This window comes from Dermacentor andersoni, chromosome 7 (genome assembly GCF_023375885.2).
Source record: "Dermacentor andersoni chromosome 7, qqDerAnde1_hic_scaffold, whole genome shotgun sequence".
NCBI classification, from domain to species: domain Eukaryota; kingdom Metazoa; phylum Arthropoda; class Arachnida; order Ixodida; family Ixodidae; genus Dermacentor; species Dermacentor andersoni.
The window spans coordinates 102,914,769-102,927,248 of NC_092820.1; the positions used below are offsets into that span (position 1 = coordinate 102,914,769).

A 12,480-nucleotide genomic window follows, 5' to 3' on the forward strand; every position below is an offset into this window, starting at 1 on the left:
GGACAGGGGAATAAGTGCTATATCGGGCAGACTGGGCGTTGCCTCAATGACCGCTTAAGGGAACACTCTCAAAACTTAACAAAACAAGACAAACTTGCGAATTTAGTTTCGCATGTGATGGTTTGCGAGTGCGTGCCACGGTTTAAAGAAGCAAAGGTTCTGGGTAGAAGTGCAAGCTCTAAAGCTAGAGTGTTGCTGGAAGCTTTCCACATACAAAAGAAGGAGGGTCTGTGCATCAGCGATGCTTCAATAAATTTGTACTCGGCTGAGCGCACACTTCTGGGGAGATTTGAAAAACCGTAACGTATGGCTGTCTTCAATTGGTCATGTGTTCACCTCTTGGTGCTCGAATGTTTTATCATTTCACTTCGCGTGCATGTTTTCGATATTGCGATAAAGAAGGCTGGTGCAGTTCGGTTGTGCGCATGTGTTGCGATTCTTTTAAATATAGAACTTTTTCGAAAAAAATAAACCAGTTGTCAGTAGCGTTTCCTCGTCGTCGTGTCGTCTTTTCATCTTGTGTCCGTCCTTTTAGCGCTACCATCAGTTTTAAAGAATGCATCACCAACTAGCCCAGCACCAAGTTTTATTGAAGCATAGATACTGGCTTCTATTGGATATTATTATGATATGCTCAAGCGATGCTCAAGAAATGAGCCGCCGCGAGAACGACGACGAAGTTGGTCGGTGCGCTTGGCGCGAGCGAGTGTCTGCCTGGCTGCCTGGCTCCAGTGTAAATAGCCTGTAAATAGCCTCTTCTGTCTGTGTCTTTCCACACGCAACATTCTGGTGGAGGTCAGCGATCCCCGTCCTCACCACGGAACTCAGAAGTGGTCGGCACACCGAGCTCGTCACCATGCCTCCCGGTGACGCGCCCACCTCTGCAACGGCTTCGGCATGTCCCACTGCTCCAATCGTCACAGTCGCCCCACATCGCGACCCAGGTGTTCTCTGGCCTGGAGGGCCAGGATGTTGACGACTGGATCAAACTCTATGAACACGCCAGTGCTAATAACAGGTGGGACCCAACGATTATGCTCGCCAATGTCATCTCTTATCTCGGCGGCACCCCACGCGTGTGGCACCAAACGCATGACGACGAGATAACCAGTTGGGACAATTTCAAAGAGAAGCTACGGGAACTGTTCGGCGACCCCATTGGGCGCAAGGCTGCCGCGAGAAAGGCTCTTGCGTCTCGTGTACAGTCATCTACGGAGCCGTACGTTTCCTACATCCTCGACGTCTTAGCTCTATGCCGCAAAGCTGACGATGGTTTTTCCGAAGCCGATAAAGTGTCACATATTCTAAAAGGCATCGCCGACGACGCTTTCAATTTGCTTGTTTTCGGCAACGTCTCGACTATCGACGCCATCATCAAAGAATGCCGTCGCCTTGAGCAAGCTAAGAGCCGCCGTATTACACACCACATCACACGGCTACCCAACACTGCTGCTACATCGACATGTGAGGGTCGACCACGTCAGACCACCACCTCTGACGACGTCACCAGTATTGTTCGCCGCGAACTCGAGGCCACCTGTTCGCCAGCTTTCTCCGCGACGCCTCCCGATCCGCCAGCAACCACCATTGCGATGATCCAGGCCGTCGTCCGACAGGAATTTCAGAACATGGGTCTGAACTCTGTGTGTTCCACGTCTCAACCCAACGTTTCCCGGTTCTCTAGCGGCCCTCTTCATCCTCGGCAGTCTTTTTCCGCCACATCTCGCCGCAACCCGTCCGATTGGCGTACCCCTGATGACCGGCCGATCTGCTTCCACTGCTGTCGCATCGGCCACGTCGCTCGTCACTGCCGCAACCGATGGCCACCAACTCCTCGGACATACACCGCCGCTTATTCCCGCACCGTTGGACCTTCCGTTCCCTATACCAGCCGCCATGAATCCACTGCCGCTGATGCTCCTGCTCCGAACCTTCGGTACAGCCGCTCGCCCTCACCTCGACGCCATCAGTCTCGTTCGCCCCAACCCGGTCGCTTCTCTTCGCCGCCTATCGCCTCCCGGATCCAGCCGGAAAACTAGGCACTGCAGCTTCTGGAGGTGAAGCTGCATTATCGACCCTGCCCTCAAATCCTCTGCTCACGTTACCCACGAACCGAAACCTTCTTGACGTTGACGTTGACGGCTATCCTGTCACGGCACTCATCGATACAGGAGCACATCTTTCAATTATGAGTGCTGCCTTCCGACGACGACTCAAAAAGCTCCTCACCCCAGCGCCGGCCCGCGTCGTACGCGTTGCGGATGGCGGTACTGTGCCTATCATCGGCATGTGTACAGCACGCGTCAGCATAGCCGGCCGCCACACTCCTGTCCTCTTCACCGTAATTGCTCATTGCCCCCACGACCTCATTCTCGGCCTCGATTTTCTCTCCGTACATTCTGCTCTTATTGACTGCTCTTCCGGTACCCTTCGCCTTGAGTTGCCGATGCTCGTAGTACCTTCTGACGCAGCCCACTGCCGCTTACGTCCCACCGGTTTTCTTCGCCTGCAGCCAAAGTCAATAGCCTACATTGAACTGTTGTCTTTCCCACCAGTTCCTGATGGCGAGTACCTCGTCACTCCTCTGCCCGACATTCCAATAAGGTATGACGTTACAGTGCCTCACAGTATACTTAATATTACTGGGAACCGCACTCGAATGCCTGTCTGTAACTTTGGATTGGCAAAGCAAATTCTACCGCAAGGTATTTGCCTTGCCACCGTTGATTGTCTCGACGACCAATACGTGGCAGCGTTATCGGCCGATGATTCTCGCGAGCTTAGCAGGCCCCTCGCGCCAGCCTCGGGTGCCGATCCCAATATAAAGAAAATGGTTGCAACGGACCTGTCCTCGGCGCAGGCTGAAGAGCTTTGCCAAGTATTATCGTCCTACCGAGATATTTTCGACATCGACGATCGCCCTTTAGGCCAGACGCTTGCGGTCAAGCATCGTATTCTTACTGGCGATGCTACGCCTATTCACCGACGACCGTATCGAGTTTCTGCGTCGGAACGCCGAGTAATTCAAGATGAAGTCAACAAAATGCTCGATAAAAACGTAATTGAGCCTTCTTCGAGTCCCTGGGCGTCACCTGTGGTGTTGGTTAAGAAGAAGGACGGCACGTGGCGCTTCTGTGTAGATTACCGTCACCTGAACAGCATTACAAAAAAGGACGTCTACCCGCTCCCACGTATAGACGACGCCCTTGACTGCCTGCACGGTTCCAGCTATTTCTCGTCTATTGATCTTCGTTTGGGATACTGGCAGATTGCTGTTGACGATATGGACCGCGAAAAAACCGCGTTCATCACACCTGACGGCCTATACCAATTTAAAGTAATGCCGTTTGGATTATGCAACGCTCCTGCCACCTTCGAGCGTATGATGGACTCCTTGCTCCAAGGTTTCAAATGGTCCACATGCCTCTGCTACCTCGACGACGTCATCGTCTTCTCGCCAATGTTCGACACTCACCTTGAACGTCTCACAACTATACTTGATGTATTTCGAAAGGCGAAGCTGCAACTTAACTCGTCCAAATGTCGTTTTGGCCACCGGCAAATTACTCTTCTGGGCCATCTCGTTGATGCTTCCGGAGTACAGCCTGATCCCGACAAAACTCGCGCTGTCAGAGAGTTTCCGGTTCCGAAGACAGCCGCAGACGTTCGAAGTTTTGTAGGGCTATGCTCGTACTTTCGTCGTTTCATTCAAGATTTTGCGGCAATTGCTAGACCCCTCACTAATCTTTTGAAGAAAGGCGTACAATTCTCGTGGGGTACTGCAGAAGCCGCCGCCTTCTCTCGTCTCGTTACTCTTCTCTCCTCACCACCCATTCTCGCCCACTTCGACCCTGATGCCCCTACAGAATTGCGTACAGATGCCAGCGGTCATGGCGTAGGTGCCGTCTTAGCCCAGCGTCAGCGTGGCCAGGATCGCGTAATTGCTTATGCGAGCCGCCTCCTCACACCATCGGAGCGCAACTATTCTATTACGGAACGAGAATGCCTTGATGTAGTCTGGGCGGTTGCGAAGTTCCGTCCTTACCTTTACGGTCGCCCTTTTTCCGTAGTAACTGACCATCATGCTCTCTGCTGGCTCTCTTCGCTAAAAGATCCTACAGGTCGGCTTGGTCGCTGGGCTTTGAGGCTACAAGAATTTTCATATTCCGTGGTGTACAAGAGTGGCCGCCTGCACCAAGACGCTGACAGCTTGTCGCGTTACCCTGTTGACGACTCTGACTCCTCTAATATTGCCAGTGCTTCTTGCGTATTCTCTGTATCACAGCTGCTTCATTTCGCCGACGAGCAACGCCGTGACGCCTACATCAGAGCACTCATCGACCGTTTTGAGCACTCTCCGGCCGATGCTACTCTACGCCTCTTCGTCCTCCGCGACGGTACTCTGTACCATCGTAACCTTCATCCGGACGGCTCTGAGTTCCTAGTTGTCATACCTAAACACCTCCGCTCCATCGTTATAGAAGAGCTCCACGACGCACCAACGGCAGGACATCTCGGCGTATCTCGAACCTATGACTGTGTACGTCGCCATTTTTTCTGGCCTGGTCTTGCCCGTTCCGTACGACGTTACGTCGCCGCTTGTGAAGTTTGCCAACGACGCAAGAAGCCTTCCCAGCTCCCCGCTGGTTACCTGCAGCCGCTCGACATTCCTGCCGAGCCCTTTCATCGTGTCGGCTTAGACCTTCTAGACCCATTTCCGGAATCTACATCAGGAAACAAGTGGGTTGCAGTCGCGGTGGACTACGCGACCCGCTACGCCGTAACCCGTGCTCTTCCGACCAGTTGCGCAACTGATGTTGCGGACTTCCTCCTACATGATATTATTTTGATGCATGGTGCTCCGCGTCAATTGCTAACAGACCGTGGCCGTACGTTTTTGGCCAAAGTCATCGACGACATCATGCGTGCCTGCTCAATACGTCACAAATTTACCACCTCCTACCATCCCCAAACGAACGGCCTCACTGAGCGCTTGAACCGCACCCTTACAGACATGCTATCTAAATACGTTTCCGACGACCACCGTGACTGAGACCTGGCTCTACCTTACATTACCTTTGCATATAACTCTTCCCGTCTCGAAACTGCTGGCCTTTCCCCGTTTTACCTCTTGTATGGCCGCGAACCAACGCTACCACTGGACACTGTGCTTCCGTCCGCCACAGCTTCAACTAGCGCTTATGCCCGTGATGCCATCGCCCATGCTGACCACGCTCGCCAACTTGCGCGCAGTCGTCTACAAGTGTCTCAAGAAAAGCAGAAGCAACGCTACGACCTCCGTCACCGTGATGTCCATTTTGTGCCCGGCAGCCTCGTGTTGCTTTGGTCCCCTTCGCGTAAAGTTGGCCTATGTGAAAAACTCCTTTCTTGTTACACAGGCCCATATCGCGTGCTCCGCAAAGTGACCGATGTCACCTATGAAATCGTTTTAGCCACGCCCACTACGTCCTCCGCTGTGACAACCAGGGACATCGTCCACGTCGCCCGACTCAAGCCCTACAACTCTCCACGCGCCTTGGATATTTATCAGCACCGTGATGGTGCTTTTGCCGCCGGGGGGTAGTATTACGATATGCTCAAGCGATGCTCAAGAAATGAGCCGCCGCGAGAACGACGACGAAGTTGGTCGGTGCGCTTGGCGCGAGCGAGTGTCTGCCTGGCTCCAGTGTAAATAGCCTGTAAATAGCCTTTTCTGTCTGTGTCTTTCCACACGCAACAATATCAACAGCCCGATGCGCTGCAGCCACTCCTCTCGCACGTTGCCTTGCAGAGGGACATGATGTCGCGGCTTGACATGTCACCGATTGTTAGATTTGCAGCCCACAACGTAACAAGGGTGAACCATGGTGCTCGCGAAAAGAAAGATCGAGACTGACACTGACCGTACAGATCGCGTCAACACGGAGCATGTTGTAACACAAGCAGACGACACTTGCTGCATGCTGGAAGTACTCGAGTGTAGTCGTAAATTGTTGTTGTGAATTCTCTTTCTATTACTTTCTTTTTACAGAAACAAATTAACCAACTTTGCAACTATTACGAACAACATCGTTTCACCATAAAGTTGGAAAAATTATCGATGACGTACCCTACTAGCTCGCCCTACTGACATCAGATGGAGGACATGCGTCAACACTGGTGGGGCAGCTGGAAACTCAGGGGAATGGCACTACTGCAGTCGGTAGGATGTACAATACGAAAACATTATAACAAATTTCACGCGTTACGCTGAGCGCTTACATGTCATTTAATCATCAGAAGGGCCTACCCTAATGACTCAGTACATTTGTACAAATCGTCAAGGCCATGCGCAGGCTTCGCCATGGCATCACTAGATCGTGTCAAGTGTTCATAGAGATGCGCGAAAGAAATGTTCACTGCAGTACACGCATAATAACTCGTTTATACGGTGGCGATACGTTGTGTTGCTATATTCATTTAACGCTAATGAATTACAGTTGACAGTGCTCAGCTGCTTTTTGTAAAAGTTATTCTACGAAAGAAAAATAAATCGCACGGTGGCGCTGTTCAGCACCCTGATCAGCACCTTGATCCCTACCCGCACTGTTTAGAGCTGGGGAGCTTAGTTGTAACCCAGGCCTAAGCATTTACAGCAATGGGGCTAATATGGTTTGTAACACAACACCGGTAGTGACCGCAAGCCTCATTCTGCCTCCTGCCACCTACTGACCAGAGACCAATTGCAGTAAGCATTGTCATGCCTCTGGTGGAGTTAATGTAGCATCGGCTCGATTATTTAGTCTGTAATTCTACCTTGCGAATAGAAATCGGCGCAATAAGGGCATACGATTCAGCAGGCTTTTCTTGTGTTTTGGCACCGTCCACCCGAGCATGTAGGGTTCATGTGTGTCTTAGCCGCATCCGGAGAAATGAGTATCCTGGGAGTTAGGCCAACACTGAGTGCTTGGGTCTTCAGGGAGCCTCGCTGGAGGCGACACACCTGTTTGTCCTCCGCTTCACGCAGACGGTGCCCACGAATTCCATAGCCCGCGGGAGATTGGTAGTTGCCGTTTCCTATCTACGTCTTCAATGATTCACTCTCACCTCTTCTTTTAAACCTGTCATTTCGGCTGTATCTCTTCAGCTGAAGCAAACAATATTCAGATATTCACATTTTATAAATGCTGCCAAAACATTGGTAAGCTTCTAAAGAATAGAAGCACGAACCAGCTGTATAGCCGGTGCACTAAGTTATGTTGTGTGGTACATGCTGCTCAACCACCGTGGATCGCTGTTTCGCTGGTTTCTTGACAGTATGAATGGGCCAAGGGAAAAGCGTAAGCGAAAGATCATCACATTGGAACATAAGGCTGCCATCCTATAACTGTCATGTCAGGTGTCAATAAGTTCCATGTGGCATACTAGAGGATACTTTTAATGTTTAATTAAAAGTTCATTGCATACATGACCATGTAACAGTTGGGCAAACTACGAAGCCATCTTTTCCTTTGCATGTTTAAAGTTGTGCACCCCACTGGGCACATACTGCAGCAGAGTGCAGCAATAGATAATAATGAAATAATTTTGGCTCCACATTCTTTTAATAAAGTTTGAGTGTATGCAATATCGAATTAATGCAAGCCAACTGCAGCGCATACATGACAATTTGGGCTTGTTGGTATGCCGTAACTAGAAGAAAAGCTTTTATTTATAAGGCTATTCTTTCTATTTCCCCGTGTGTGTGTGTGTGCTATGAGCATCTTATTTAGTTGTAACACGAAGCAGCATGCATGGTTTGAAAGGCTAGGCCTAAAAAACATGAACATGAAAGGAACAAAAAGAGAACGCAAACGTTGGTGTTTATGGTTGTCCTTTCCATTCATTTTGTGTACGTCTTCTTTATGCCTAACCTTTCAAACCACAAATCTTTACTAACTCACTGCTCTGTCTGTCGTTCAAAGCAACAGCGTAACCTAACACAATAACTTAGAACACTCTATACCTTGCCCAGCCGGGAAGCAGCACTGTCTTCCAACGCCTGGGACCAAGCACTGCCGAGGAGCCAGAAAGTGAGCCTCCAAAGACTGTGTTTACTACCAAGCGGCAGCTGCCTGCTCCTTATCAAGCCGTTCTGGAAGCTGCAGCCAAGCCAAGCCGTATCATCCAGCTCACTGCCCGTAAGAGGCCTTGCTGCACTATACATCCTCACAGCTTAACCCTCCCCTACTGTTGTCTGGGTGGCTGTGCTGTTGATAATTATATCACGAGGTGGCAGGTTCGACTCTAGGTTGCAGCAGTAACCCCATTTTGATGTCCTTGTACCAAAATACGGGTGCACTTGAAAGAACTCCGGGTCTTCATTAATCTGGAGCCCGCCATTACAGTGCCTCTCAGCAGGCACCGTGTTGCTTTGAAGCATTAAACCACATCATTCAATTACCACGACTATAACATGAGGGGCAACTTTCCAGTCACACAAAAGAAAATAATAGAACCTCGTATGTAACGCGAAATGAACGGAAAAAGAAACGGTACCTTTATTCGAGGAATTCAGAAATGAGTGCTTTTCACTCATCATTGTCGTCTCGGGTGGAGGAAGAGCTTTCCTTGGGCTGCATTCTCAACCGATCATTTTCAAAGATAGCTTCGCCTTCGCAGCATTTCGCACGATTTGGCGCCGAATGCATCTGCGACAGTGTTTCTACCACTGTGCAAAGCTCGCTATCTTTGTACACTGCCAAGAGCGCTGTGCCGTGCATTGCCAAAGAGTGCTGTCAGGCATGTACTTTGAAGGGTTCAGTGCCAAGAGAGGCAGAGTGTTGCGAAAGTGAAACTATATCCGAAAGCCATTGCCTGAGAATGTCGCCTCTTGTTGCTATCCAACTCCCAGATCCAAGTCATCTTGTGTGCCTCCAAGCTCTATTGAAATTGAGCACTTATTAAAAGAATGCACAGCCTGGAAACCGTACCATGACAAGATCCATGGAAGCTCTTTTGATTGGCCTCGTATTTAAAGGGGTCCTCCCACTGGTCCACCATCCGCCAATCATTGATTCATTGATCTTGAGCCGCAGCGGAGTTTCCCAGCTCCTCAGCCATCAAAATTGATAGCATCTTGAAGTGGTTGTCTGACTGAATGCCCTGTGCTGCCATAGCTTCGTGAATGAACATAGTCGACGCACGAAGGGCTGCAGAGTGCCGTAGCACTGTAACTGCACCACCACTCATCAGCACAGCAAGAATCGGCTCGATTCGGTTGTGACGACAAAGAAGACGGCTGACTTGTCAATGGATTGGATCGAAACATAAAGGTGCGGGTTGCCAACATAACGGTGAAAATGGGGATTTAGAATATTCATTTTAAAATAGGCAGTTTTGCTGTTATTCGAGTGTAGCACGAGAATCGGCTTCAACAAAAAAATCTCAAGAAAGCGTGTGTTACAGTCGAACAAATACGGGGGTCCCTCAGTACCAGAGTTTCCTGCAAATGTTACTGGAGTGAACTGTGGATTGAAAACATTCAGCTACCATAGGAATCATTGGTAGCACGTGGATTTGTCTAAGCTTCGCGCTTCTGGCTTCAAACGTTTTTGTAGCGTTGTTCATTAAACTTTCTTTTTTTCAATTTACAAGCATAGTTTTCTAAACACAGCAAGGCAATTAGTCTTGGTGTACATGAGTAATCATTGCGGGTTGTATTTTTTGTTATGCAATATTATGTTGAAAATGATCACTTTGCAAGGTCACAAAGCCGTTTGATGCCAAAGTTGAAGTTTAGACAAGTTCATCTACTAACTAGCATTCCTATGCTGACTGAACCCCATCATGCTTGCAGCTCCCATAAGCGCTAGTGCCCTAGTTCCCTCAGGTAATCTTTGTAAGAAGTACTACACCTGGCACGACGAATGACAAGAATGGAATTGAAATGGATCTTTACGACATGCAACCTCCGCATTCATGCTATTCGGAATCGCACGGCTTGTCATTTGTGAACCACAGCAGCTGCAAACTATGTGATTGGGTGAAGCATTGTCCCGCTTGCCTCCCGCACCATGCTTGATGCGATCAGCTTTTCCACTCGAATGTTTGCAGCTGCCAACACAGGCAGGCCACTGATGCGGAGGCAGGTCCTGCCACCAACAGCCTCGTCTCGCGGTGCTGCCATGAGCGGTGATTCTGGTGGAGGAGGAGTGATGCTGCGACGGTCGCTGACCGAGGCTACCTCGGGAAGGCTCGGGGGCTCGCAGGGACGCTTCACTGCCATTGCAGGTGAGAACCTAAAAGCAGTGTTGCTACAGCTGCTGATTTATCAGTAGTAGCTCTAATCGGTAGGCCTAACAGGTAATCGGTAGGGCTAATAGGATTAGTAGCATATCTTTCAGTGTACAGTTTACGCCCATTACAATGGACCCGCGTGCAACAGACTTTCGGATATGACGAACCATATTTCAGCCTTAGTTTGTTCTACCTATTTTACTAATGCAACGAAGTTCGCTTTTAGCGGACCACGCTACAACGGACTATCGGCTGCAGCAGACGACATTAGTGGGAATTTTTTTCAAAATCGGCCATATAAGTTAGACTTTTGCCGTGTCGATACGGGCTGACAACTTACTTGCGAGGGTCAGCCGACGATCGCGGCTCAATATCTTGCGTGCGAGGGAGGGAGGAAAGCGGGGAAGAAGCGCGCAATCTTTCACGCGCAAAGCACAGGGGCGGCCGCACAGGCAACCACATCTTGAAAGCGATCTGCGATGTGGACAAAGTGCGCCCAGTGCCGGTAGCTTCGTATACTGGGTGCTTTCAATATTTAGTCTGCGTTGAAGCGAGAGACAGCACAAAGGTCAACTCGCTCGCTACTGCTGCCGCACCTGCTTAATTTGCTATCGCAATCGATGTTTCGCCTTTCGGGCGAAGCTGCAACTTCTTTGTTTGTTTTTTACCTTGCACGCTCGTCACTCGCTCTTTGCAATAAAGTTGTTAGACATCGCGGCGAAAGTTTTGGAAGTGAGGCGTCTCGGAGATCACGGACTTCGGATAAAACGGACGTCTTTTGTTGAATTATCAGGGTCCGTTGTAATAAGTCACCTGTGTGAGATGCGGCAATGTTTTCCAAAATTTTTGGTTGTGCAACGGTACAGTGTTGCATCTTTTATGTGCATAAAACCGTGCTCACTTGTGCAAGAATTCTTTTTTTTTTTTTTTCGCTAGTACAAGAGACCCTGCATGGCACCATTCTGAAAGAAATTTAAGCTTGCTTTAACAGTGGAGCGACTGTGGTGGCAGCAGTAAAGTTTTGTGTGATATGGGCGCCTCCGTCATTGGAGGTAATGCATACTAGTTTGCCATTATAGTTTTGCTTTTATTAAAAAAAGAATGAAACCCTCAAAAATGACGAAGTAAATAAGAAGGAAGGCAAAAAGATATTTATTGTTACATTGCAGCACCTAACATCTACCCATTAAGGGAGAGGCTTCCGCGAACACCAACCATTTCGTTTAAGATATCTGAAATGTCCAAGGTAGGTTCATACCGCAATCATTTGGAAACTACAAAGTTTCAGAGCTATGTATGCAGTTTCTGAAGTTACAGAAGTATCTCAAAACATTTCACATTAGGTCTCTTAGGCAAGACCTGGAGAATTGCAAAATGTACAGGCATTGGGAAATTCATTATGGTGATTCCTGGATAGGTACTTCAAGGCAAGTCTGAGCCCTTTCTTTAGATTTCTGTAGAGAAAGATTTTAGCACATCACTAAATTTAGTGTTCTTGATTATACTTGCAATTGTCAAATATTAGTTTTTAGATACCTTTTAATCACAAATTCATGAGAAATTAATTGATAAAGCATGCTTGTATTGCCCTTGGAAATTTTATTCAGGCACAGGACAATAAGAAAGCCCTAAGATCTGATAAGCAGTTCCCGAGGTATTGTTGGCACAAGCAGCAACACTAGACAAAAAATTCATTTTAATAAAAAAGCGGCACCCACGTTTCCTGGCCTAAAATCACTGCAGAATAGCTTTAGATGTCTTTGCGCACTTTTTTCCTTTACTGCTGCTTCTTGCTTCATTTTCTGGCCTACCATATTTATTCGAATCTAACGTGCACTTTTTTTTTTCCAATAAAACGGGTCCAAGAATAGCCTGCGCGTTACAGTCGAGTACGACCCTAAATGTGTGTTACCATATCGCCATCGGCATTTCAAGTTGGCCACCTTGCACGCACTTCGAGCCTAGCTGCCATAGCTTTCTCTGTGCTGTAGTACGTGTGCTTAGGTTAGTGCATGTTTGTCTTCCCGTTTTTCACGTTTGCTCTGTCGGCATGGAAGTGCCAACTGCAAAGACATGCCGAGTTCATCACGAGGCTGCAATTAAAAGAAAAGTCACCACATGTGCAGAGACAGACAGAAATCTGGCCGCATCACGGGCGTCAAAGTTCCCGAAACTTGCGTGTGGGACTGGTGCAAACAGGAGAAGCTTTCCACTCTGGCGGCT

General features: G+C 48.8%; 1 protein-coding gene across 1 annotated transcript in view; it reads left to right on the top strand.

Annotated features, from left to right (window-relative positions):
• The window catches only part of LOC126534012 (uncharacterized protein C19orf47), a 46,855-nt gene that overhangs the window by 21,585 nt on the left and 12,790 nt on the right, over positions 1-12,480 (top strand). Inside the window, exons 7-8 of the mRNA XM_050181225.3 lie at positions 7,994-8,159; positions 10,075-10,251. Of these exons, the coding sequence (XP_050037182.1) occupies positions 7,994-8,159; positions 10,075-10,251 (343 nt within the window). The remainder of the gene's footprint in view (positions 1-7,993; positions 8,160-10,074; positions 10,252-12,480) is intronic.